This window comes from Elephas maximus, chromosome 18, assembly GCF_024166365.1.
Source record: "Elephas maximus indicus isolate mEleMax1 chromosome 18, mEleMax1 primary haplotype, whole genome shotgun sequence".
NCBI lineage: Eukaryota > Metazoa > Chordata > Mammalia > Proboscidea > Elephantidae > Elephas > Elephas maximus.
In genome coordinates, this window is record NC_064836.1 from 14,924,379 (window position 1) to 14,950,616 (window position 26,238).

At 42.6% G+C, this 26,238-nt stretch overlaps 1 protein-coding gene across 1 annotated transcript in view; it reads right to left on the minus strand.

The window, feature by feature from the left end:
- The window catches only part of LEMD1 (LEM domain containing 1), a 53,549-nt gene extending 33,059 nt beyond the window's left edge, over positions 1-20,490 (minus strand). The window contains exons 1-2 of the mRNA XM_049858478.1: positions 20,409-20,490; positions 14,061-14,131 (exon numbers count right to left, since the gene is read on the minus strand). Coding sequence (XP_049714435.1) covers positions 14,061-14,131; positions 20,409-20,490 — 153 coding nt within the window. The remainder of the gene's footprint in view (positions 1-14,060; positions 14,132-20,408) is intronic.
- Between the last annotated feature and the right edge of the window lie 5,748 nt (positions 20,491-26,238).

Consider the following 26,238-nt stretch of genomic DNA (forward strand, 5'->3'; position numbering starts at 1 on the left):
ACTTTTCATAAAGGCCAGAAGGTAGGGACACAAAGTTTTTCAAGTGCTGAAAGGAATGAGTTTTCAACCCAGATTCCTATAATCAGTGAAAATATACTTCAGTAATGAAGGGGAAAGGAGCTCTAGTGATGCAGTGATTAAAGTGCTCAGCTGCTAACTGAAAGGGCAGTGGTTCGAGCCCACCAGGTCCTCCATGGAAGAAAGATGCAGCAGTCTGCTTCTGTAAGGATTCACAGCCTTGGAAACCCTATGTCACAGTTATACTCTGTCCTATCGGGTTGCTATGAGTTGGAATTGATTCAAAGGCAGTGGGTTTGGTTTTGGCTTTAATGAAAGGGAAATGAAGACTTTCTCAGGTAAAGGAAAAAAAAGAATTTTTCACTAGTAGATCTCTGAAAGCATGGCTAAAGAAAATATGCAGAAAGGAAACAGGAATAGTAAAGAAATAAGGAAAAATAAAAGAAGGAATCTTGGAACATCAGGAAGGAAGAAGGGATAATAAAAAGAGAAAAACTTGGGGAAATACCATAGATTTCATTCCACTGTTGACTTTTCTATAACCTTTGAAGCAAAAATCGTAATAGTCTAATGCGGTTCTCAGTGTATGTAGAGGAAATATTTAAGCCAATTATATTGAGAACAGTGAAGGATAAACGGGCTTAAAAAGAGATAAGCTTTCTACATGTCACTTAAGCTGGTAGAATGTCAACACCAGTAAAATGTGATAATTTATGTGTGTATGATATCATACCTAGAGCAATTGCAAAAAAAAAATCTGTACACAGTGATATCTCAAAAACACTATAGATAAACGAAAATTCTACTTGAAATGACCCACTTATATAGATGGAGAACAGATTAGCGATTGCCAAGGGTTTGGGATGGTGGGTGGAGAGAGGGGTGTGACTATAAAGGGGTAGCACAAGGGAGATTTTTGTGGTGATGGAATAGTTCTGTATTTTTATTTTGGTGGTGATTACATGAATATTAATATGTGACAAAATGGCATAGAATTATACACATACAGTGTACCGATGTCAATTTCATGGCTTTGATATTGTACTATGGTTATATAAGATATAACCACTGAGCAAAACTGAGTGAAGCGTACAAGAAAAATTTCTGTACTATCTTTACAACTTCCTATGAATATAAAATTACTTGAAAATAAAGTTTTTAAAAATAGTATTGAGTCACCAACCATTGGTCTCTTCTTGTACAGAGCAAAAGAGAAAGAAGGAAATCAAAGGCTCGGAGACAAAACTAGTCTACGGAACTAACAGTCTACACGAACCACGGCCTCATCTACCCTGAGACCAGAAGAACCAGCCACCACTACCAACTGTTATGATCAGGGCCACAATAGATGGGTCCTGAGAGAAGGGGAGAAAAATGTGGGACAGAACTCAAAAAATTTTAAAATAATATTTTATAATGTTTTAGGTGAAAGTTTATACAGCAAATTAGGTTCCCATTTAACAATTTTTATACAAAGTGCTCCATAACATTGGTTACAATTTTCACAATGTGTCAGTGTGATCATTAAAGTTATGTGTGAACTTGGCTGGGTCATGATTCTCAGTGGTTTGGCAGTTATGATGTAGTTTGGCAGTTGTAGATCATCTCCGTGATGAGATCTGATATAATGTGATCACCTCCATGATGGGATTTGCTGTGAGTAGCCAATCAGCTGAAAGGGAGTTTCCTTGGGGGTGTGCCCTGCGTCCAATATAGGTGGACTTTCTGGCAAGGCTCATGGGCTTTTGTTTGCACTGGATCCTGCAGCTGGTTTGCCAGCCCCTGGGGCCAGGTGAATCAGGAGAAGCCTCTAACCTGACCCACGTTTCAGCCTCTGCAACTTTAAGAGTCATTTCCTTAATTTGAATCTCTCTCTCTCTCTCTGTATATATTTATATGCTTTGCTGGTTTTGCTTCTCTAGAGAACCCAGCCTAAGACAGTCAGAATCCTCATTATTTCCATACCATTTTTTCTGTTTCCATTGATCTAGATTCCCTTCCCCTTCTTGCCTTCTCATCTTTGCTTTTGGGTAAATGTTGACCATTTGGCCTCATATTGTTGATTGTTTAAGGGAGCAGGGAGCACATGACTCACAGGTGATTTTATTTTATAAGCCAGTCTATTATTTGGCTGAAAGGTGACCTCCAGAAATAGCTTCAGTTCCAAGTTCAAGGGGTATCTTAGGCCGATAGTCTTGAGAGTTTCTCTAGTCTCTATCAGTCCAGTAGGTCTTGCCTTTTTTAGCAATTTGAATTTTGTCCTACATTTTTTTCTCATTCTATCCAGGGCCTCCTGTTGTGTCCCTGGTCAGAATGGTAGGTAGTGGCAGCTGGGCACCATCTAGTTCTTCTGGTCTTGGGTTAGAAGAAGCCATGGTTCGTCTGGGCTATTAGTTCTGTGGACTAGTTTTTTCTTTGAGCCTTGGTTTCCTTCATTTCCTTTTGTTCCATATGAGTAAAGACCAACAGTTATATCTTAGATGACTGCTCGAAAGCTTTTAAGACCCCAGATGCTACTCAACAAACTAGGATCTAAGCTGTTCCCCGAGACTATTGTCTTAACAGAACTCAAATTCTTAAAAAGTCCATACTTACTGAACCATTTGAGACTAGAGGATTCCCCAAGACTATCGCCCTGAGATGCTCCATAAACCTTGAACTGAAACTACCCAGTGAGGTCACCCTTTAGCTAAATAACAGATTGTCTCATAAAATAAAGAATATTACCAGTGACTACTGCGCACCTTTAAAAAATCACCTGTATGATACCAAATGGTCAGCAATTACTCTAAAGCAAAGATTAAAAGATAAGGGACTGGGAAACCAGATTACTGGAAGCAAAATATCCAGAAGGGAATTAATGAGAATGTTAACAAACTGCAAAAAATGTAACCAATGTCTATGAACAATATGTGTAAAAAAAACACACTATGTGTAGTAATCCTTAAATGGGAACCTAACCTGTGTGAGCTTTCAACAAAAACATAATAAAATAGTATTGGAACAATTGGTTATCCACATGAATAAAAACAAGATTAGATCCTTATCTCATGTCATAAACAAAAAAATTAATTCTAGGTAAAGACCCAAATGTGCAAAGCAAAAGTGTACAACTTTTAGAAGAAAATATAAGATAGCATTTTTACGACCTCAGGAAAGGATTTCTTGAATAAGGCTCCAAAATAGCAAAGCACAAAGGAAATGATCAACAAATTCAGGTACATTAGATAAAGAACTTGCTCATCAATAGACATTAGGAGGTAAACAAAACCAGACACACTGCCTGATCCTGAATCCGATTCCAGGCCACGGGGGAAATGCTACAAAGGACATTATTGTGAGAACTGGTAAAATTTGAATAAGATTTGTAGAATAATGTGGTTGTTGTTAGTTGCCTTCGAGTGGATTCTGACACACCGTTGACCCCATGTGTGCAGAGTAGAACTGCTTCATAGGATTTTCCAGGCCGTGACCTTTCGGAAGCAGATCACTAGGCCTGTCTTCCGAGGCGCATCTGTGTGAGTTCCAGCCACCAACCTTTTGGCAAGTAGTTGAGTGTTTCACTGTTTGTGCCACCCAGGGACTCCTACGATAGATAACAGTATTTTATGAATTTAAAATTTCCTGATTCTTGTCACTGTTCTGTGATTATTTAAGTAAATAGTCCATGTCTTTTTAAAATACACGCAGAAGTTTTGGGGAATAGGATAAAAGATCATGATGTCAGCAATTTACTAGCAAATATTCAAGGAAGAAATAATAGATGATAGATAGATACAATGATAAAACAAATGTGACAAAATGTTAGTAATTGGTGAATCTGGGTGAAAGGGAAACAGGAATTCTTTGAAATTTTCTATAAATTTGAAATTATTTCGAGATTAAAAACTTCAAAAAAAAAGCACACTAAAAAAAAAAAAGTCACCAAGAAGAGAGTGAAAAGACAAGCCCAAACTTCTAGAAGACCTGTGCTACACATAAAGCTGACAAAGGATTATTTCCCAAAGTACACAAAGAGCTCCTATAAATTGATAATAAAAAGATACACATAATAGAAAAACCACCAAAAGGCCTTTCACAGATGAGGAGACACAAATGACCAATAAATAGACAAAAAGGTGCTCTTCTAAGAAGAGAATACAAATTAAAATCATAATGAAATACCATCTTGTATCCACCACATTGGCAAAAATTGAATCTGGCAACACTAAATTTTAGAGAAAATTTAGAAGAATGGAGGTCACGCATTGTGGGTAAGAGTGCAAAACGGTGCCTCTGCTTTGTAGAGCAATTTAGCATGATCTCTTAAGCTAAAGAGGTGCATACCCTTCAACTCAGCAATTCCACTTCTGGGTATACTCAGCCAGAAGAAAACTCTGGCACATGTACACAAGGGCTCCTGTACTACAAAGTTCATAGCAACACTGCTTGCATCAGAAAGACTTAGAAACAACCCAATGCCCAAGAAACAGGGAATGTATAAATAAATCCACAATAAATCGATTGCTGTTGTTGGTTTCCACTCACAGTGGCCTTATGTATTACAGAACGAAATTTTGCCTGGTCCCGTGCCATCCTCACAATCATTGCTGTTTGAGCCAAGAGTCGAGCCACTGTGTCAACGATCCCTCTCGCTGAGGGCCTTCTTTTTTTTCACTGACTCTCTACTTTACCAGGTCTGACATCTTTCTCCAGTGACTGGTGCTTCCTGATAACATGTCCAAAGTAAGCTAAATGAAGTCTTGCCATCCTCGCTTCTAAGGCACAATCCAGTTATACTTCCTCCAAGACAGATTTGTTCGTTCTTCTGGCAGTCCATGGTATACTCAATATTCTTCTCCAGCACCATAATTCAAAGGCATCAATTCTTTTTCGGTCTTCCTTATTCATTGTCCAGCTTTCACAAGTATATGAGGCGATTGAAAACACCATGGCTAGGGTCAAGTGCACTTTAACCCTCAAAGGGATATCTTCGGGTTTTTTTTTTTTTTTTCTTTTTTAACACTTTAAAGAGGTCTTTTGCAGCACATACAACAGTGAAAATGAATAAACTCATCTACGGATATTGGATTAAGCCCACAACAGAACGAAGAAGGGACATTGAAGGATACTTATCGTGTGATATCATTTAAATAAAATTCAAAATAACGCAAAAATAAACTGAAGTTTGTGGATACTATAAAGAAAAGGAAAACAGTGATAAGTAGAAATTTCAGGATAGTGGTTACCTCGGGGGAAAGGAAGGAAGGAGAATATGGTCTAGGAGGGCTATGTTGGGATCTTCAACTGCATCAGCAATGATTTCCTTTCAGTCTCTGTAGTGGGAATTCAACTGTCTCTTATCTTATTCTTTATACCTTTTCAGATGCATAAGAGATTTTATAATAAACGTTTAAATAAGGTATTTAGGTTTCAATTTTTTTTTCCTTTCCACTTGGACAAATTCCAGCAACCCATCTGTGTCTATGTCAGCCCATTTGTAACTGCTGATGCCTGTATCACAACTTTAATGTGTGAATGGGAGCGTCACCAAAAAGCGCCTCATAAAAAGCCTCATACAGACTCTCAATTCAAAGCCATCACGAGAAAGAACATCTCTACTTCCATGATAAGCAGAGATCTTGAAATCGTTCTGCAATACCCTGAAAAGGGACGCTGGGGGGAGCTATTTCATTACTCAGCCACCTGGGTGTTTTCCTCACCCTCTGGCAACTTGTTTGGCAAACGTTTTGTGCTGGACTACTAACCTGAAAGTTGAAGGTTCGAACCCACTCAGTGGCACCACAGAAGAAAATCCTAGTGATCTGCTTCCGTAAAGATCATAGCCAAGGAAACTCTATGGAGCACAGTTCTACTCTGAAACACATGGGGCTGCCATGAGTAGGAACTGACTGGACACCAGTGAGTTTTTATGTTTTCTGGCAACTTGATGTAATAGAAAAGGCAACAGAATGAGAATTAGAAGACTGGGATTCTATTTCCACCTTTTCTCCTAACTCTCTGTGTGCTCTTGGGAAAGTGACATCCCCCTTGCCTGTTTCCTCATCTGTCAAATGAGGGGACTGAACCACACAGTCTCCTCCAAGAGGCCTTTCAGATAGAAAATTCTGTGGTCAATACTTTTCTACGATAAATCATGCCTGGACACGTGAGTTGTGATGAAGGATGTCTGGTGCTGACAAAGCCCTCACCAGCCTTTTCACATATGAGTCCCACGGGAAAAATAACTAGGGGTGCTCATATAGGGGATACAACAGGGCACTCCTCTCCCTAAAATGGAAACACATATTTATACTCATACAGCAAAATATAAATTAGCTAAAGTCACCATGGTTGTATTCTTAGGTGGAGAAAGGAAAGCTGAGTTTTCTAAACAAATTCATATATTTTCTATAGAAAGAGAGTACCACTCCCATAATTCAGTTTTATGAGAAAAAAATAAATAAGTTTACCTTTATTATCATCTTAGAATCATTGTAATCAGAGTTTGGTTTCATTATTTTCTCCTGCTGCTCTTGTATTTCGAAAACTGGGTTCTATTATACAGAAAGAAGTCAACATGAAATCAATAAGATAAAGACAACATTGAAAATGAGAAATATCTACCAGAAGGGCAGTATTTTTACTGGAAGAATGTTAAATTACATTCCTGTTAAAGATGGCATTTAGTTCCCATTAACACATGTCAAAGGTAAGAAGAAAGGGCTTATTAAGTAGTTATATAATATATAATTTACTCTTCACTTTGACCCAGCTGGGATATACAACCACTACTGGGAAGAAGGATGTTTTTTAATTAATTAAGAATATTACAGAGATGTTTAAGCAGCAGATCTCCTAAAATCTTTATATATTACTCAAATCACACGTTTAATTGTAGTCCTGTAATATATATTCCCTTGTTACACTGAGCTTTCTGACTGCAGCATTTGAGGTAGGCCTTGAACACACTAATTAGTAAGCCTGTAAGATATCTTACCAGTGACAACAGCAATTGAGACAAAGAGAGTTAAAATCTTATTTTAAAAAAATCCTATTAAAGGTTTGGCACAAAGACATTGAAACAAATCTAAGAATTGGAAACAAGAAAGAGTCTAAAAGGCTTCCCTTCCTTTTCCTTCCCTGAGGTTATCAACGTGCCCTGCATGCCAAGTAAGCATGCCTGGAAGCCCAGGGGTGGTAGCATTGTGTTGAGGTATTGGGGTGCAGTGGGGATGGGTGGGCAGCATGGACAGGGGCTTTAGTGTACCCTGTGGCCAATGAAGAAGGCCAGGCGGAGGGGTTGGCAGCAAGGGGAAGGAACGTTCAGTGGTCGAGAGGCAGTGATGGGGTACGCAGTGAAGGAAGTGGCTATTGTGATTGAGGGATTGGTTACACTGAAGAAATAAGAAAATTGAGTGAAATATAAATATCTTGAGGATAATGAGAGCCAGATTTCTCACTGTTAGAGAAGTAGTTTACTTACACAGAAAAGGGAAAAGTTAGAAAGAACACTGAAATGTTGGGCTGGAATATGAACTCATAGTTTTTAAATTTATATATACAGATATACAAATAGTTATGGATGTATGTGTGTATGTGTGCATACATACATGCGTTTATTTTCTAGCTCTGTCCACTGACAAGGCCTAGAAGCAATGACACCCCAGCAGCAATGAACTCAATGAGTGCCTAGATCTTGGTTTCTAGATACCGTCCTGCAGTTAAAAAAAAACTAGGGCTCCTGGAGCAGGAAAAGTGAAAGTTGAGCTGAAACATCTTGTTATGCCAGGAATTAGGGAAATGCTCAAAGAGTAATGAGGACAAATCAAAAGGACACAATATCCATCACTGAAGGGTATCAATGGATTACAACCCATGAGTCCATACTAACCAAAATAAATAAATGGGAAGAAAGGAAAGCTCTTCTTTACAGTAGAATGCCAATTAACAAATGTAGGAGGAGTGAAGAGAAAATCTCCATTTGGCCATCATCAGTGTGGAAGTTGATCAAATCAGAGTCGCCAGTGGATGCTAAGGCTGATTGACGGGTAAGGTTTGACGAGGAGCAGTATGTTGGTGTCATCTCAGAGTATCTCCCCGCAAAATGCTCTTCAATTACAAAGGGGAAATGAGGATTTGATGGTGGAGAAACCTGACAGGCACCAACATTTCCGGTGGTTAAGGTCAACATCACTGGTGGTGGGTCGGGATGGCATTGCTTGTCCCCTGGTGTGATGCACTGAGGACAGCATAGCACTGTTTCTGAGGAATCTCTGCCAAGAATACATGGACTCTAATGGACAGGTTGAATTTGAGCTTCACCCTACAGAATGAAAGGCCAGTACTCTTGAAAACTGTCAAGAAGATGAATGACTGGGAACGACAGAGAAACTTGTTTCATAATGAAGGAGACTGAAGATATGTGAGAATCAAAGGCAACGTGTTCCTGGATTGGTCCTGGACCAGAAAGGAAAAAGACGTTATTGGGATAGTTGGTGAAATTTGAATGGGGTCTGAGTACTGGATGGTAGCATTGAATCTATGTTGATTTTCTTATTTGGAGCATTGTATGGTGGTTACAGGGAGTCCCAGCATGGTGCAAATGGTTAAGCACTCAACTATTAACTGAAGGGCTGGTGATTTAAACCCACCCAGAGGCACCTTGGAAGGAAGGCCTGGTGATCTGCTTCTGAAAGGTCACAGCCTTGAAAACCCTATGGAACACAGTTTTACTCTGCACACATGGGGTCGCCATGAGTTGGAATTGACTCAATGGCAACTAACAATAATAACATGGTGGTTGTGTAGGGAAATGTCCTTTGAGGGTGGGCAGAACACACACTGGAGGGCTGATGAGCCTTCCTGTCTGCAGTTTGCTTCAAAGTAGTTCAGAAAGAGACCACAGTAGGGTGTATATGAGCACGTGGGCATGCACGCACACGTACAGAGCAAATGTAAACGCCAATCGTTGGAGAACCTGGGTGAATGAGTATATACATGGGAATTCATTTTGCTATTCTTGTAACTTTTCTGTAAACTTGAAAGTATTTTAAAATGAAAGTTTTTTTTAATGTTTAAAGAGGTAAAAGAAGAATTTAAGTGTAAGATTAAGAAGGGGAAGTCCTAAATACAGGGAGGGCACATAAGACTTTTTTTTTTTTCAGCTTATTCTGCCTCATTTGACATACGCCTACAGAAAGCAATCTTTATCTGCACATTTAACTACATAAACGTCCCTGTAGGTGCCCTAGTAAATCCCATTCTGCAGCACTTAGGACTTCAATACTGAAGGGCCAGTTTCTATTACAGTGTTTTTCACTAAGTGTGCTGTTTTGTATTCATATAAATTAATATCATGCTTTTATATAATAATACTGATGATAATAATAGGTTTTATTTGTCCTTACGTAGCTTTTATCAGGTGTTATCACTACTCTTTCCCATATTTTAACTCAATCCTCACAACACCCTATGAGGCTGAGACTATTGTTATCCTTATCTGTAGACAAAACAAAGAGAAAGGTCAAGTGTCTTGTCCGAGTTAGTGGCAGGGCTGGGCTTTGAGCCCAGGCAGTCTGGCTCCAGAGTCCATACTTTTTATACTTTTTGTAGTTTTTAAGTTTCTTCAGGGCAGGGACTATGCCTCCTTCCGCATTTATTTTCTTCCTCAAGAAGGTCTAACCCAATGTCCTGTATTCGATAAATAGATGTTAACTGGGAGATTGAGACCCAGGGGTAGAAGCTCTATTGCAACCATTCGCTGCATGGTCATCAAGTCATGTAACCTAAGTGTTGTCTCTCAAGAGAATACACCAAGGTATGTCTCAGAGATGAAACGCACGGTACAGAACAGGAAGTCAGAGAAAGGGAGACCATCAACATCGATGTGGGACAAAGCCTTCTTCCAGTTCAGCCAACAGAGACTCGGTAGCACGCGCGTGCACACACACACACACACACACATGCACACACCTGCCTGGCATTGAATTGTATGCAGGGGATTCAAGGACATGGGTTTTCACCCTCAAAATTGTACAGCCTACTCTTGGGCAGGGGGTAGAGGCTCATTGGAAAAAACAGATTCCTAGGCCCAGACCTATAGAGCTCATTTTGAGAAACTCCTGGTGGAATAGATTTTACGGGATGAGTAGCAAGATGAGAAGAGGGTGCTCCAGGCTGGGAGAACAGAAGGGACCACAATTCTGGCAGGAAAGAGCGTTCTGTACCTGGGAAAGAAAACGGAAACACTCTGATGGAACCAGTATCACTCAGGAGCACTCACCTCCCAGGGCCAGCTGTCCTCTGGTGTTGGATGCAGTGGCCCACTGAAGCGGGGGGTGTGCATTTCAACACTTGGGACCACTCCCAGACCCAGAGGACCATGTGCCTGGGGCTGCCCAGCACAGTCCCAGTTTACTCCTGTTGGCCCAGCATCCCTTTTGGTTAGTGCCCTCTTTCGTTCTCAAAAGCCTCCTGTTTTGGATGATAAATTATATGACCACACTACTCAAACCCCACTTTATGCCGACTAACATTATCGATCTCTCTGCCTCTCTACCAAATCCACATCCTGTTTTCCCTCTTTGGGGAAAAGGAACTTAGAGCCTGAACGAGCAGGAAGATTTCATGTGAACTTTATTACCACCTACGTATGATGGTTAAATCATTCATTTGATGGTATTTATTGAGCATTCACTACAAGCTATGGGTGGTTGATATGGTTGTTGTTAGGGGCCATTGAGTTGATTCCCACACAGAGCGACCCCGTGTGTGACAGGGTGGAACTGCCCCACACGGTTTTCTTGGCTGTAATCTGAACAGCCACTGGGTGGGCTCTAACCACCATTTTGATTAGCAGCCAAGCACTTCACTGTTGTGCACCAGGGCTCCCTTAGAGCCCAAGTTAGACATATTGTCTTAACTTTCACTCCATCAGTGAAGTATAAGTTGCATCTAGTGTCTATCTGATATAAAAAAAAAAAGTGTCGACCTTCCATTCAGAGTGGCCTTAATGACCTTGTCAAATTGGCTGCATATGTGATTTGGCGAAACATATACACACTGCATTAAAAAGTGTCCATAAATTAAGATAATTCAAATTTCAATGTGGGTTGTATTCCACTAGAAATCTACTAAAATGAATATGCATTCCCTCGTGTTTCAGAGAAATGCAAATTCCACCTTTCTAGGTACTTTGACGACGGTTATGTACAGAGCACCGCTTGTAAATAATTAAAGTCTATAGTGTTAGGTAAGTGTCTTGATAAACGTACTTTCTACCACTTTTTATGTGGAAATTTAAACATTCATTCACATTTGCATTGAGATTTAAAGTTGAACAGATGTCTTGAGGCCGTTCTGAGAATTAGAATTGTTTCTATAAATCCTTCAGATTGAAACATTTTATGCCCTCGCAAGCTTCCTATTTAATTCTATTGTCAATTGAAAATATTGATTTTATTGGTTTTATCTCAAGTCTATGTTGAACAAAGATTAAAGGCCATTGGTCCCATCTGATGCATTTTAAACCCTCATGTTGCTTTTTTGACTGTAAATGTCTTTGTAGGAACTATACAAAAGGGTTTTCTGTGGGACCCTGGTTTACCGAATGGCAAAAATTCCTTTAATGAGCCATTTGGAAGATTTTTAAAAGTCCTTTTAGAAAATTTGGTAAGATAACAGAATTAGTTTGTCAAATTTGAATCATGTTTAAATGGGAAGCTAAAACAGCAAGGTTTACTTGGGGTTTTCATTTGTTTAAACTCAGCAAGTAGTTTAAATAATAGACCACATTTGAAAATTAATCTCATCACTGGAGTTGTTTGGTAGATCTTGGCAACGTGAGATTTGGGCTCCTACTATGCGCAAGATGCTGTGACATCTACTGAAAAGATTCACAAGAGTGGTATTTAAGACATTCCTTAGAAGATGGCAGGAATTTCACAGGAATAGAAATTGGGCATGGGGTAAAACAAAAAACCAGTTGCTGCTGAGTCCATTCTGACTCACGGCACCTCATGTGAGTCAGAGTAAAACTGAGTTCCACAGGTTTTTCAATGACTGTGACCTTTCGGAAGCAGATCACAGGGCTTTTCTTCCCAGGCGCCCCTGGGTGGGTAGGAGATGGGATGAGTGAAAAGAATTACAGACATAGAGAACAATGGGGGTAAAGGCACATGGGAAGGAAGTGAGAGAGGTATAGCAAGAAGGCGAGTGTCGGCTGGGTTGGCTGATATGGGAGATAAGGCTATAAGAGATACTCGGAGTGTCTTCACGTGTAGTAAGTTTGGACTTTCTTTTATATGCAGGTGGGGCCCACTGACAGGCCCCGGGCAAGTGAATGACATGATTAAATTCCTGATTGTGGATCTGAACTGGAGTTGGGAAAGGTTGGCGATACAGACCAGTTAGGAGGATTTTGCAGTATTTGCAAAAAAAAAAAAAAAGGTAATATGGGTGTAAGCTAGGACAGCAGCAGTGGAAAGAGAGAGGAGCAATAGATTTTTTAAAACATCATAATCAAATCCGTAGAACTTGGCAAAGCATCGTATGTGAGGAGCTGTGGGGAGTGGACGTTTGGAGATAACCCTGAGGCTTTGAGCCTGGACAGCGGGGGAGGTGGTAAAACCATCTGGAGAAACGGGCTGCAGGTTTAAGTGAGTGATCAGGAGCTTGGTCCTGGATGCCCTCAGCCTGAGACCAGTATGTGTTATGTGTAAATACACCTATAAACCAAAACCAAACCTACTGCCTTCCAGTTGCTTCCGACTCAAAGCAACTCTATAGGACAGAGTAGAACTGCCCCACAGGGTTTCCAGGAGCAGCTGGTGGATTTGAACTGCCAACCTTTTGGTTAGCAGCCATCGCTCTTAACCACTATGCCACCAGGGCTCCAAATACATGTATATAATCTACGAAATGTCCACAATTACTGGTAACCATTTGCTGGATCAATGCAGGAAGGAGCTTTGTTTCCAGAAGGCAGTTGGATATGCAGGCCTTTGCCACAAGATTATTTTGTGTGGAGACACAGAGGTGGAAAGTGAATGAGACGGTCACCGGTACAATGCAGAGCAGGAACAGAAGGGGCTGAGGACAGAACTCAGGCACAAGGTTCATTTAGGGGCCATGAGAAAGACAAAGAGGCAGAACAGAAACAGTCAGAGGGGTAGAACCCAGAAGAGAGAGAGCTCAGAGTTGCTGAAATCTGAAGAGGCAGGTGTCGCAAAGAGAGGGACAGAGATCAGTAGACTGAGACAAAGCCCCCGGAGTGGGCGTGTTGGAGTTCATTGCTGAGTGTCCATTATGTGCCATATCCTGCGCTGTACTGACTACCTGCCTGTCACTCACACCACATGTGCAGGTAAAACTGCTTTATAGGGTTTTCAAGGCTGTGACCTTTCGGAAGTAGATCGCCAGGTCTGTCTTCTGATGCGCCTCTGGGTGGGTTCAAACAACCAACATTTCAGCTAGTGGTTGACCGCTTAACTGTTTGCACAACCCAGGGAGTAGGTATTGCTATTAAAGTGCACAAGTCGATTTAGAACATTTAAGTGACTTCCCCAAGGTCACACAAGTAGCAAGTGGGAGGAGGGCAGGGACTCTAAGCCAGCTAGGCCTCACCCCCAAAGCCTGCCACCCTCACACACTTGGCCCCAGGGAGGTGGGGGTAGAAGCCAGAACTCAGAGTGTCTGGGAAAGAGAAGGGGACAGGCCTCACATTCATTCCGTCCTTGCCCTGGGCCCAGACCCATGCAGAACCTACACGTGAATGCAGGCTACAGTGGGGAAAGGACAGAAAAGAGGACAGCTGGAGGGAAAGTGGGAGAGGGGGGAGCCAGCTCAGGGAGGGGCCGGAGTGACCCTGCTACCCTGGGTCCTCTGCCAGAACAGGGAGACAGTCTCCTAAAACAGAACCTTGCTTTAAAACTTTAAAATCTGTGAACTAGGATTTTTACCACCATAACAGAATGTGGCGACTTGCTCTTTCCCATGTGCCAAGTGCTATTTCCTATTTTTAATTTATGTGCAAAGTATCCAGGAGGTAGGGTCGTACATACTTTTCTGGGTCCCTTGCCTTTTTCTGTTGAGAGTGTGATATTTCCTTTCAAAACGATAGTGGTATTAAACTCTGGATGATGGGAAACAAAAGGAAAACAGGCCGTGAGGACATTCGCGCTAGCAAAGGGGGTAAGCACCAATCATGGAGGTGAGTTCTCTCAGAGGGCAGGAGACTTTTGTGAGGGAGAGAAAATTCACTTTGCCCTTCTGAGGGAAAAGAATTTCTCCAGAGCTGCCGCGGCCTTTCTGAAACGCTGTTAGGCCCTCACCTGGGAGGGTCGTCTCAGGCAGACTGTCGTGTTTGTGTGCCTTGGAGAGAAGTACGCTGTCTGCCTGAGGATCGCTCATGTGGGTGGCTGTTTTCAGTCCAGTCATTGTTCCTTTGAACAACCTGTAAGCCCTGAGCATACCTGAATATCAAAATGGGGCAGGACAATTTTCAGCAATGGGTTTTTTGGTTTTTATACACAAAAAAGCACCCAGAGAAGAGAGAGTCCGACCTGCACGAATAGGCTTTAAAACCAGGGGGACTTCCGGGAACAGAAAAGGTTGTTATTAATCAGCCCTCAGTCTCAGCTGTGGAGAAGCATTCTAATAAACTTGGTTACGGGAGGAATTATGTGGTATTCCACCTTCCGCAGAGGTTTTTTTTTGTTTTTGCGGTAAATACGTATGTAGTAAAATATTTGTCATTTCAACAATCTTCAGCTGTACAGTTTAACAGTTTAACCTGTTGCCATTGAATTGATTCCGACTCATGCTGACCCTATGTGTGACAGAGTAGAACTGCTCCATAGGGGTTTCTTGGCTGTAATCTTTACAGAAGCAGATTGCCAGGCCTTTCTTCTGTGATGCCAGTGCGTGTGTTTGGACTGCCAACCTCTGGGTTAGTAGTCAAGCACAAACTGCACCACGCAGGGACCTAGGTAGAGGTTAACGACATCAGTCGTGTTCATCATGTTGTTCAACCATCAACCTCATCAGTTCCCAAGATTTTCCATCACCCTTAACAGAAGCTCAGCATCCCCGAAGGGCAAGCCGTGAATGGAGAGAACTCTAAATGCACCCTCCAAGTCAAACGTATTTGGGAAGTTTGAAAGGACGTTGGATAACTAAAGCTATGCCCACACAGTGCCAAAATAAGGAGTGAAAATTAAAAACAGAAACGAAAAACAAAAATCTAACCCACCAATTAATTGTTTGGTCTGCCTAATGCTCAACCACAGGTCTGTAACTCCCCTTCCTTCTCCCAAAAGACCCATCTCTCCATCCTAGTGGTGCCAAAGTTCATTCTCTCTGGCAATGAACAAATTGACCTTCCACTTTCCCTCCAGCTGAGTCTCTGGTGTGAATGCAGACATGGAATTACACACTTCTCCAATGAGCAAATTCAAATGTCTGATTCAGACCTGACCTGAAGAACCGGGTTTTCGACTTATACCGATCATGATCACGGGCCGTTGATAACGTAGACTGGCGTTACAACGGCAGGACTGAATCACAGCTTCCTCCTCTTACCTGATTGCCCGAAGTTGGCTGGCACCAGGTGGACACAGTCTGAAGCAGTGGCAAAACTTACACAATGAAGGACCAGTTTTCTCCTAGCCCTGGCATAAACTCCACCATAAGCTCCACCTCTGTGGAGGGGCTAGGGCAGCTTGACCTGAGACCACGACACACTGGTCATGCAGCTTTGACCTGCGCCATGGGCAGTTGTGATCAGCGAGAGCACAAGCCTTCTCTCTGGCAGGAAAGCTGGAATCTTCAGGCCTGGCACTGAGATTTACCAGAGGCCTGCTCTAGGCCCTTGACCTCCTTTCCGTGGCAGGAAACAGAGGCAGGCCCAGGTCTAGGACAGGACTTCTGTATACATTCCACAGCCAGGAAGGTCTGGGGCAGCCACTTGCCCTGAGGCATCCCCATGTTAACTGTCCTGGCTCAGGGGTCAGTGGGGTCCATCCCAAACCCTGATGCTCTTCCCAAATGAGGGAAGTCATGCCAAGTCCTTGGAAGCAGCTCTTAGCACTGATGTTGCCTCCGATACCAGGCACCACAGGGGAGTTTTTAGAGAGCTCTAGGCCCTTGGCATGGTTTATTGAACTATTAGTTTGAACCATATGAAACTGCCATTTTTGTAGATCAAACATGGTAAAAAAAAGTAGCGTGTCTACCCTGACAGAAACTGTGAGCACAGCGTAGGGGATGTGGCAAAAGGGCACAATTCTGGAATCAGACCTGGGTTCGAACAGCAGTTCTGTCAACCTTCCTCCAACAAACACATACTGAATTCCTGCTCTGTGCCCCATGCTATTCCAGGAGCTGGGCATACAGTGGTGATGAGGACTGACGAGCCCCGTCCTTTTCATGGCATGTCCTAGGGCTGCTTCCCAGCTGTATGATGTTGGACAAGTCACTCAGTCTCCCTGGTGAAACAGGGTAGCTCACATAAAGCACCAGCCACACTGTTGGTCCTTGATAAGTGGTAAAACCCAAAAAATGTGATAGTTGCTGTTATTTTGCTGTGGCTCATAGAAAACTCCTAATAAATATCTGTGGAATAAAAGAGCCTTGAAATATATTGTGGGAATCTTCAAGCTCATCCCCTCTGAGCTCTGAAACTAGGAGCTACAGCAGGGGAATGCAGCACCTGGGGCGGGACCACTCTCAGTGAAGCCCACAGATCCCAGTGGTCGCTGCTCCCCATCGACTCTAAGACTAGGGAGAGACCATCTGTGGTCAGCTCCTGGGTGAGGCAGGAGGGCAGGAGGCACTGGAGGAGTTCAGGGAGGTATGATCTGGATCACCTCTCTTGTCGTTGTTGTTGAATGCCACCCAGTTGATTCCGACTCATAGCCCCATGGGACAGAATAGAACTGCCCCATAGGGTTTCTAGGCTGTGATCATTATGGGTGCAGATCACCAGGTCTTTCTCCCCTGGAGTCACTTCATCGGTTCCAACCAGCAACATTTTGGTTAGCAGCCAAGTGCTTAACCATTGTACCCACCAGGTTCCTTTCACCTTTCTTAGTGGGCATGAAATCACTTAATCTGAAGAAAATAATGGTCAAATTTATTGATTCAGGCGAAGCAAAGGTATGAGACCTCAAAGGGGACCCTGAGTTTACTTGTGGGAACTGCTGATATGAGAAATCAAACACAGATTTGGCTCTGGTCAGTAAGATGACATGTAAATTGGCCAGTCCACCTCCAACACACACACCACCCCCACTTTCCCTCCAACTGAGTCTCTGATGTGAATATAGACATGGAATTACAGCTTCCTTTTGCAGCCCTGCGGCCTTATTTTCCAGGCTCTGTGTGCAAACAACAGGTCACACGAATATCTCCTAGGCCACCCTGCACACCACTGTAAGGGGCATATGTCCTGCTGAACGAGGCATTACTAAGTGCGAGGTTGCTGTCTAGCAGTAGAGGCAGTGATGGTACCTTCACAGGGATCACCTTCCTGAGGCTCATCTGGCTCTCCAAGTCCATTCATCACCGGCGCCACAGAGGGAGTGGAGACCAACAATTGCGCTAGCTTATTTTCATACACTTTTCTGGTGGAAGCTGAGGAAGAATGCGGAGAACAGGCTAAATCGTTCTGTTTTGTATGTGATCTTCTTGGATTTATGATATTTTACAACTCAGGTTCTTATTCTCGTACCTTACATTATTGGCTTTTACAGTAAAGTGGCGTCACCGGTTCAACAATTTCTACGTGTATAATTCAGTGACATTGATTACATCCTTCAAGTGTGCAACCATTCTCGCCTTCCTTTTCCGAATTGTTCCCCCCCAGTAACATAAACTCACTGCCCCCTCAGCTTTCTATTTAACCTTTCAAGTTGCTGTTGTCAATTTGATCCTATATAGATGGTTTTTAAAAGACCACAATGCTCAAGGCAGACATTCTTTACTAATTAAGCTAACAATTTTTTAGTTTAGACTTCAGGGAATATTTTTTTTTTAAGGTTTAAAGGTTATGTTAGGGCAATAGTTTCAGGGGTTCATCCAGCTTAACAGCTCCAGAAAGTCTAGATTCCTTGAGAATCTGAAATTCTGTTCTACATTTTCCCCCTTTTGATCAGGATAGAATCTTTGATCAAAATGTAAAGGACCACAAATACCACAGCCTCCACCAGACTGAGTCCAGCACAACTAGATGGTGCCTGACTACCACCACTGACTGCTCTGACAGAGATCACAGTACAGAGTCCCAAGCAGAGCTGGAGAAAAACGTATAACAAAATTCTAACTCACACACACACACACAAAAAGACCAGACTTACTAATCTGACAGAGACAGTGGAAATCCGAAGAGTATGGCCTCTGGACACCCTTTTAGCTCAGTAATGAAGTCACTCCTGAGGTTCACCCTTCGGCCAGAGATAAGACAGACCCATAAAACAAAACAAGACTAAAGGGGCACACCAGCCCAGAGGCAAGGATGAGAAGGCAGGAGGGGACAGGAAAGCTGGTAATAGGGAACCCAAGGTCAAGAAGGGAAAGTGTTGACATGTCACTAATGTCACAAAATGATATGTGTATTAATTATTTAATGAGAAGCTAGTTTGTTCTCTAAACCTTCATCTTAAGTACAATAAAAAAAAAAAGTTCAGTAATGGTAAAAAAAAAAAAAAAAAAAGAAGGGGTCCCCACAACTCATCCCTTTTTTTCCACAAACACTTAGGGTGAGGCCAGGTGTTGGGATACATCCAAGAATATGACAGACAAGGCTGTGCTCCTCATGGAGCTTCTAATAAATACATAAATAAAGAACATAATGTACATACTAGAAAAAAAAAAACAGGTTCGTATACAATAAAGTGCAACTAGTTTTTAACATGAAGAAAACAAAAATCCTCACAACTGGACCACTAAGCAACATCACGATAAAAGGAGAAAAGGTAGAAGTTGTCAAGGATTTCATTTTACTTGAATCCTCAATCAACGCCCATGGAAGCAGCAGTCAAGAAATCTAATGATGTATTATATTGGACAAATCTGCTGCAAAAGATTTCTTTAAAGAGTTTAAAAGCAAAGATGTCACTTTGAGGACTAAGGTGTGCCTGACCCAAGCCATGGTATTTTCGATTACCTCACAGGCATGCAAAAGCTGAACAACGAATAAGAAAGGCTGAAGGAGAAATGATGCCTTTGAATTACGAACAAATCTGTCTTGGAAAAAGTATAGCCAGAATGCTCCTTAGAAGTGAGGATGGTGAGACTTCATCTCATATACTTGCGACATGTTGTCAGGAGGGACCAGTCCCTTGAGAAAGGCATCATGCTTGGTAGAGGGTCATCGAAAAAGAGGAAGAGCCTCAACAAGATGGACTGACACAGTGGCTGCAACAGTGGGCTCAAACATAGCAACAATTGTGAGGATGGGGAGTGTTTTGTTCTGTCATACATAGGGTCACAGAGAAACAGCAGGAGCGGAACTGGGAGACTGGCAAGAGATGGCACAGTGGGCTTCCTGGCCCATGGAGCGGGACGGCTACGGTGGGCGTGCAGAACCACAGAGTAAGACAGCTGAGCGCCTTCGGGCAGGAGGCTTAGTGGTAGAGTGGGGTGCCCCCAGGCAGTTACTGATGGTGCTAAAGAGCTTTGTAACACTTGCCGGAGTAGGGCAGAGGCCAGGCTAAAGGGTCAAGGGGCCAAGGGGCCACCGGGCCAACAACCAGGGAAAGGCCAGTCAGTTCTGATTGAAGAATTATATCCTCGGTCGTTCCTAATCCTGAATTGTAACCTTCCTAATAATCCCCAGGTAACTTTCCCTAGGAAACCCTGGTGGTGTAGTAGTTAAGTGCTACCTACAGCTGCTAAGCAAGATCGGCAGTTCAAATCCGCCAGGCACTCCGTGGAAACTCTGTAGGGCAGTTCTGCTCTGTCCTATAAGGTCACTATGAGTTGGAATCTACTTGACGGCAGTGGGTATGGTTATTTTGTTTTTTTTTTAACTTTCCCTATTAAATCCCATAATCATGAGTTTTGTCTGTGAGTTGCGTGTGGCCATTCCAGTGATTTATCAAACCCGGCAGAGAAGTAGAGAGTGTCGTGGGAGGGACATTTGGCGTCAGAACTGGTAAAAAGGTTGGCGAGAAGAGGTATGTCTGACCTCCACCTCAGAGGAATCAGCCTTGGGCTGTTGGTCTTGATTCTCTTTCCCCCTGGTGAAGAGAGAGGAGGTCTGATACTGCTGCCAAGCCATTTTAACATGTATTTTCTGATTTCTAATTTAATAGTTTTTATTGTATACCTCCCTCCTACTGTGAGTTGTTTTCAGTCTTCGGAGGTAGTTTATAGATAATAAGTGCTCGTCTTTAACGCTTGATACATACGTAGTATTGGGCCAGGTGAAAATCCAAGCTTCTTAAGTTCTCCCTGTAATTCATAGTCACTCAGACACTTCACGTCCACCATGGTGCTAGAAGTTTGGTCTCTTTTCTGATAATGGAACTTTTGAAATAGTAAAACATTAATTTCGTTAAGATAGTTTTACAAGTAAATGCTAAATATCAGTACACAGAAGTGTTGACAACTCCATCTCCCCAGATTTTTGCAGCGAAGCAAAAATCACCATTCTCTGCTCCTTTGTGCCATAAATTCCTGCCAGGATGAGCCACCTCTGTGCAAAGCCTTGGATGGGTATCACTTTGCCCCAAGTCCTTGGGGTTCGATTATCTCTAACCTTTCTACTCAACGAATGTGAGAAAATCTGCACAAATGTGGACAAATGAACAAACATTCCCCCTACTGCTCAGGAACTCTGAGTAAGACTCAAGCTGCAAGAAGATAAGAAGTTAATTAAGTATGAAAGAGCCGAGAGAGATTTTTTAGTGAGTTAAATAAAAGTTATTTATCCCTGCCCTCCTTCTGATGAGCGTACGGAGACTGTGGAGTCTTCAGTTATTGCAAACGGCAGTACTTTTCACACTTGTAATTCTACTCGGAATGTAACGAGATGGTAGTTTTTAATTAACCACCAACAGGCTTTGTAATTGCTGAACTGGCATTTGAAAAAAAAGTCAGCTATTCATTCTCTGGCACACAAATTTATTTATATAGATTTATGCCAAGTCTCGATATAGGGATCCACGTCCACATAGGCTCAAGTACAATCAGTTTTACTCAGTTGGTCCCTTTATCCCCCAAAACTGACCCCTCTACCTACTTAACAAAATCCTGAGAAAACGGACCCATTTGTCAACCCTTTTACAGAGATTTTTAATTTAGGACTTAGTTGTGCCTCATTCCTATCATGTTTCAAACCTTTTCAATATTGCAGTGAAAACAACTGCAAGATAATTACTCAGCATAGGAGAATCTAGACCAATTTTTAAGTAATGACTTTGCCTTTATTGATGATCAATCAACGTCCAATTAGGAAAAACATTGTATCCAAGCTAGAAAGAGTCATGAATTGTTATGTACAACAGGCTTGTTCAGGAACCCCTGGTTTAACAATTCTCCATTTTAAAGTCATATTCTTTAAGGATACTCACTTCCTGGCATATACCACTCACTGCCGTCCAGTTGATTCCGACTCCTAGTGACCCTAGAGGGCAGAGTAGAACTGCCCCACCGGGTTTCCAATGAGCGGCTGATGGAGTCAAACGGCCGACCTTTTGGTTAGCAGCTGAGCCCTTAACCACTGCGCCACCAGGGCTCCTTATGGCCCATAGTGGGTGCCTAGTAAATGTCAGTTTCCTTCTCTTCTACGTGTTTGGGAAGCTGAATTAACACTTTCAGGCCTCTAGGGAACAACCTAATGCTAGAAAGAAAAGGACACTGCACCTCAGAATCCTTTGTTTTGTTTTGTTTTTTTTACTAGAAGCTGGTTTAGGCAGATCCTGTGACATTTGTTCCTGAGGACAGCTTTCTGTGGTTTTCACCAGCTTCCCAAAAAATAACCCCTGAGAGAGCCCTCACCAATCTCAAGTAACACCAGACAACTGCCTAGAGGGAACATGCACATGGAAGGAAAATACTCAAATGGAATCCACCTTGATGATTAATCCACTTACCCCTTCACATGGTGGTCGAAAGCCTCTGCAGTCAGGCGGGTTACTAACCCTCGGTGAGTTTCATCTGAGGGAGGGTTTCCACTAGCAACCAAGCCCTCTTTGCCTGTTAGCACGGTCATCACAATACTGACAGTGTGACATCAGTAACCTCCATGGCAACAGACTGCTAGGAAAGTCAGATGATTAACTTAACCTAAGTTGAGACAGAAGGAGGCACTGGTGGACTTCCGAGGGAGACCGCCAGGGGAAAAAGTCAAGAGACGCAGAGAAGCTATCACTATGCACAAGAATAAGGGTTTTTTTGGACCAAGCCAAACGGTGCCAAGAAACTGGGACAAGAACAGAGAAATTAACAAACGCAAGTGTGTGGGCCACCTTCAAGAGACCCACGGTACAGGATGGGTGATTCGGCCACATACTCTAGGGAAAATGAGGACGTGGAAGATGCCTTGTCAAGGACTGCTCATTTAAGAGTATGAATCAGGATGGAGTGCAGATTAATAATAATCAACTGCATTCGCCTCGTGCTTTGGGCCTTTTCAAAGCCCTGTCACATGATCTCGTTTCATCCTCTGTACAAGCCTGTAAGACAGCCAGGACAGATAGCAGCATCGACATTGCAAACAGCTAGTTTTTGGGTTTGTTGTTGCTGCTTTATTCAAGGAAAGGTCCATCAGATGATTAGCTTGAGACACTTTTAAGAAAGATTGCTGAGACTTTAAAAACAATCATGCCACAGAAAATGAGACTGGGGAGGAGTGAGCTTCTTGGTTCAAATAGACACATGAGACTATGCAGGCAGCTCCTGTCTGGAGGGGAGATGAGAGGGCAGAGGGGTCTAGAAGCTGGCTGAGTGGACACGGGGATACAGGGTGGAGAGAAGGAGTGCACGGTCTCATTAGGGGGAGAGTAAAAAAAAAAAAAATTTTTTTTTTTTTTTAACTAAGAGTATATAGTAAGGTGTATATAAATTTTTGTATGAGACTGATTCGATTTGTAAACTTTCACTTAAAGCACAATAAATATTAAAAAAAAAATCATGCCAGACAAAGTGTAACACTGGGAAAACACAGTGCCTAGATTAAATACCAGGAACAGGAGGGGGTCACCTGAGAGGGGGCTAAGGGGACAAGGGAGCCAACCTGCCTAGGATCAAATCCCAGCTCTATCACTTACCAGCTAGGTGACACCAAGTCAGGTAAGTTACTTAACCTCACAGTGTCTGCTTTTCCTCATGTAATGGGAATGGTAATGGTACCTACATCACAGAGCTGTCATTATAATACACAATGTGTAGCTGGCACACAGTAAGCACTGTATAAATGTTTGCCACTGTTATAATTATTCATGAGTCCTATCCTCAGAGAAGTCTCTGGGCAGTGTAAACAGTGAAACATTCAGCTGCTAATTAAGATTGGAAAGTTGGAGTCCACCCAGAGGTGCCTTGGAAGAAAGGCCTGGAGATCTACTTCTGAAAAACCAGCCATTGAAAACCCTGTGGAACACAGTTCTACTCCAACACACATGGGGCTCCCGTGAGTCAGAGTTGACCTGATGGAAACTGGTTTCCACCTCCCATCTGTCAGTTTGTTGTATTTTGGTTGCTTGTGTGTTACTGGATCACCTGTGGTGGACAGGCTTTAGCGAAGCTTCCAGAGTAAGACAGACTGGGAAGAAAGGCCTAGAGATCTACTTCTGAATATTAGCCAATAAAAACCTTGTGGATCACAACAGAACATTGTTGGACTCACTTGCTTTGGACACACCATCAGGAGGAATCAATTGCTGGCAGGCAGAGGACATCATGTCTGGTAAAGCACGTAAGGGCAATGGAGCCCCTCAGTGAGATGGATTGGCACAATAAATCCAACAATTGCCTCAGACACGCTGGCAATTGTGAGGATGATGCAGGACCAAGCAACGTTAACTGGATGGCAGCTATCCACCTGTCTATCCGTCCATCCACGCATCCCCCCATCCGCCCATCCATCCATCCATTCGTCCATCTGTCCTCAGAAAGTTTCCACATCCAATCCTTTCCTCAGAAGGCTTCATCCCATTTACACTTGCCCATGGGAGTCCATCATTTCAACACTTCCTGGATTCTGGGGAAAAGCTGAGCATCTCTGGGTGGATGGTCCACAAAGCTCATGGAGTGATCCCAGGCTGTGGATCCAAGGGCTGTGGCTCCAGACTTTCTGAATGGAGCATCAGTTTCCAAACAAACATGTAATGCAAACATTCGCCAGCATCCAAACATTGCTTTCACCAAACAAAGGCTGAAAATTGACACATTTGTTTCAGTCAAAGCAAAGCAATGATAGGCTTGGGTTATTAGAATGCACAAGCATTTTGTTTACATTTCCCAGAATTGCTTTCAACAAAAAGGCAGCCAGCAGGTGGGACCACTGTCATTTAAACAGCTAGATTTTTGGAATGAAACAGGCTTTTCAAAAAGTTATTTTCTTCACCAAACCTCTGGGGTTTAAAGCAAGTTGAATTTACCAGGGATTAAACCAGATGATCTCAACCAACAGCTTTGGGTTAAGTCCCTAATATGTGCAAACTCTTGTAAAGGAGCCCCGGTGGTGCAATGGTTAAGAGCTCGGCTGCTAACCACAAGGCCAGCGGTTTGAATTCACCTGTCTCTGTAAAAATTAGAGCCTAGGAAACCCTGTGGGGGCAGTTCTATTCTACCATATAGGGTCTCTATGAGTCAGAATCAATTCAATGGCACACAACAATAATATCCTAAAGTTATTCTCTTGAAGATTCCACTGGCATATCTATGATTCTATTCTAAGCATTATCTCAGTTAACAAATCCTGTACTGTGCAAGATCCTGAAATACATGGTTTTGATGTTTACAGCACCCCACGTTTTATCTGCCTAGTCCTTGGGCATTAGCCTCCTTTTTGTTTTTTATTTCCCCCATGGCTGCAAAGATGTTTTATCCCATTTCTTGAGGGAAGCAAGTTTTAATTGCCAATCGACTAGGTATTCAACATGATAAGGTACCTAAACCCTGAGAGCTTCCTCCTTTCATTAAAATGTAGATCTAATTTCTCTTCCCTTAATGCCACATGCTGTTATTAAACCGAAATAACGGAAATAGTAAAAGCCAGATGTCACTTCAGACTCAGGTTTGACATGGGGCACAATTTCCTCTCCTCCAGTTTAATCTGCAGTTATTTACTAACCCCGTCCTTTGGAAGAATGCACAATTTAAATGTAAATGCAATTACATAGGGGAGTAGATAGTAGATTTGCAGCTTCAATTGCCAATAACCATTTGCAAAGGAAAAAATCAACTAAAGCAAAGATCAGCAGCTGTCTGGCTGAAGTCTGCCTCACTCCCATTCTCAGACAACTTTACTCCTGGAGCCACCTGCCTCAGAGTCTCAGCTATGCGAGCAAATGGAAGTGGAAAACTGAGCCATTTTCTTAGCTAGTTCAAGCTGAATTTTACGCCTGGTAATCTACTTCCTAAAAAACCAAAACCAAACCTTTGCCATCAGGTGGCTTCCAACTCATGGCCACCTAATGTATTACAGAGTAGAACTGCTCCATAGGGCTTTCTTGGCTGTAACCTTTATGGACGCAGACCACCGGGGCTGTCTTCAGTGGCACTTGTGAGTGGGTTAGAACTGCCAACCTTTAGGGTAGCAGTTGAACACAAACTCCTTGTGCTCCCCAGGGACTTGCTCACAGCTGTGAAAACTGTATGGAGCGCGGTTCTACTCTGCAACACATGAGGCTGCCAAGAGTCAAAACTGACTTGATGACGACTGGTTTTGGTGTTTTGGTTTAGAGGAAGGATGGGGGTAGTTTGGGTTTCAATTAGCTAACCCAGTTGGTATCATTGTTGAAATCATTAACTGACCGATTTCTTCCAACAAATATTTATTGATTATCTCCTATGAAACAGGCACTACGTTTGGGCCAAAGAGGAGAATACAGAGACTCAAAAGTTACATCCTCCTTTTAAGGATCCCACTGTTTCCTTAAAGAGAAACGTAAACAAATAAATGCAAGAAAATAAGATGAGGAACTATTAACAGAGTCCTGCAAAGAGCCCAGAATAGGGGACATGCAGGTTGAGAGTTTTACTTAGGCTGAGACTTGGAGGACCAGTAATAATTTG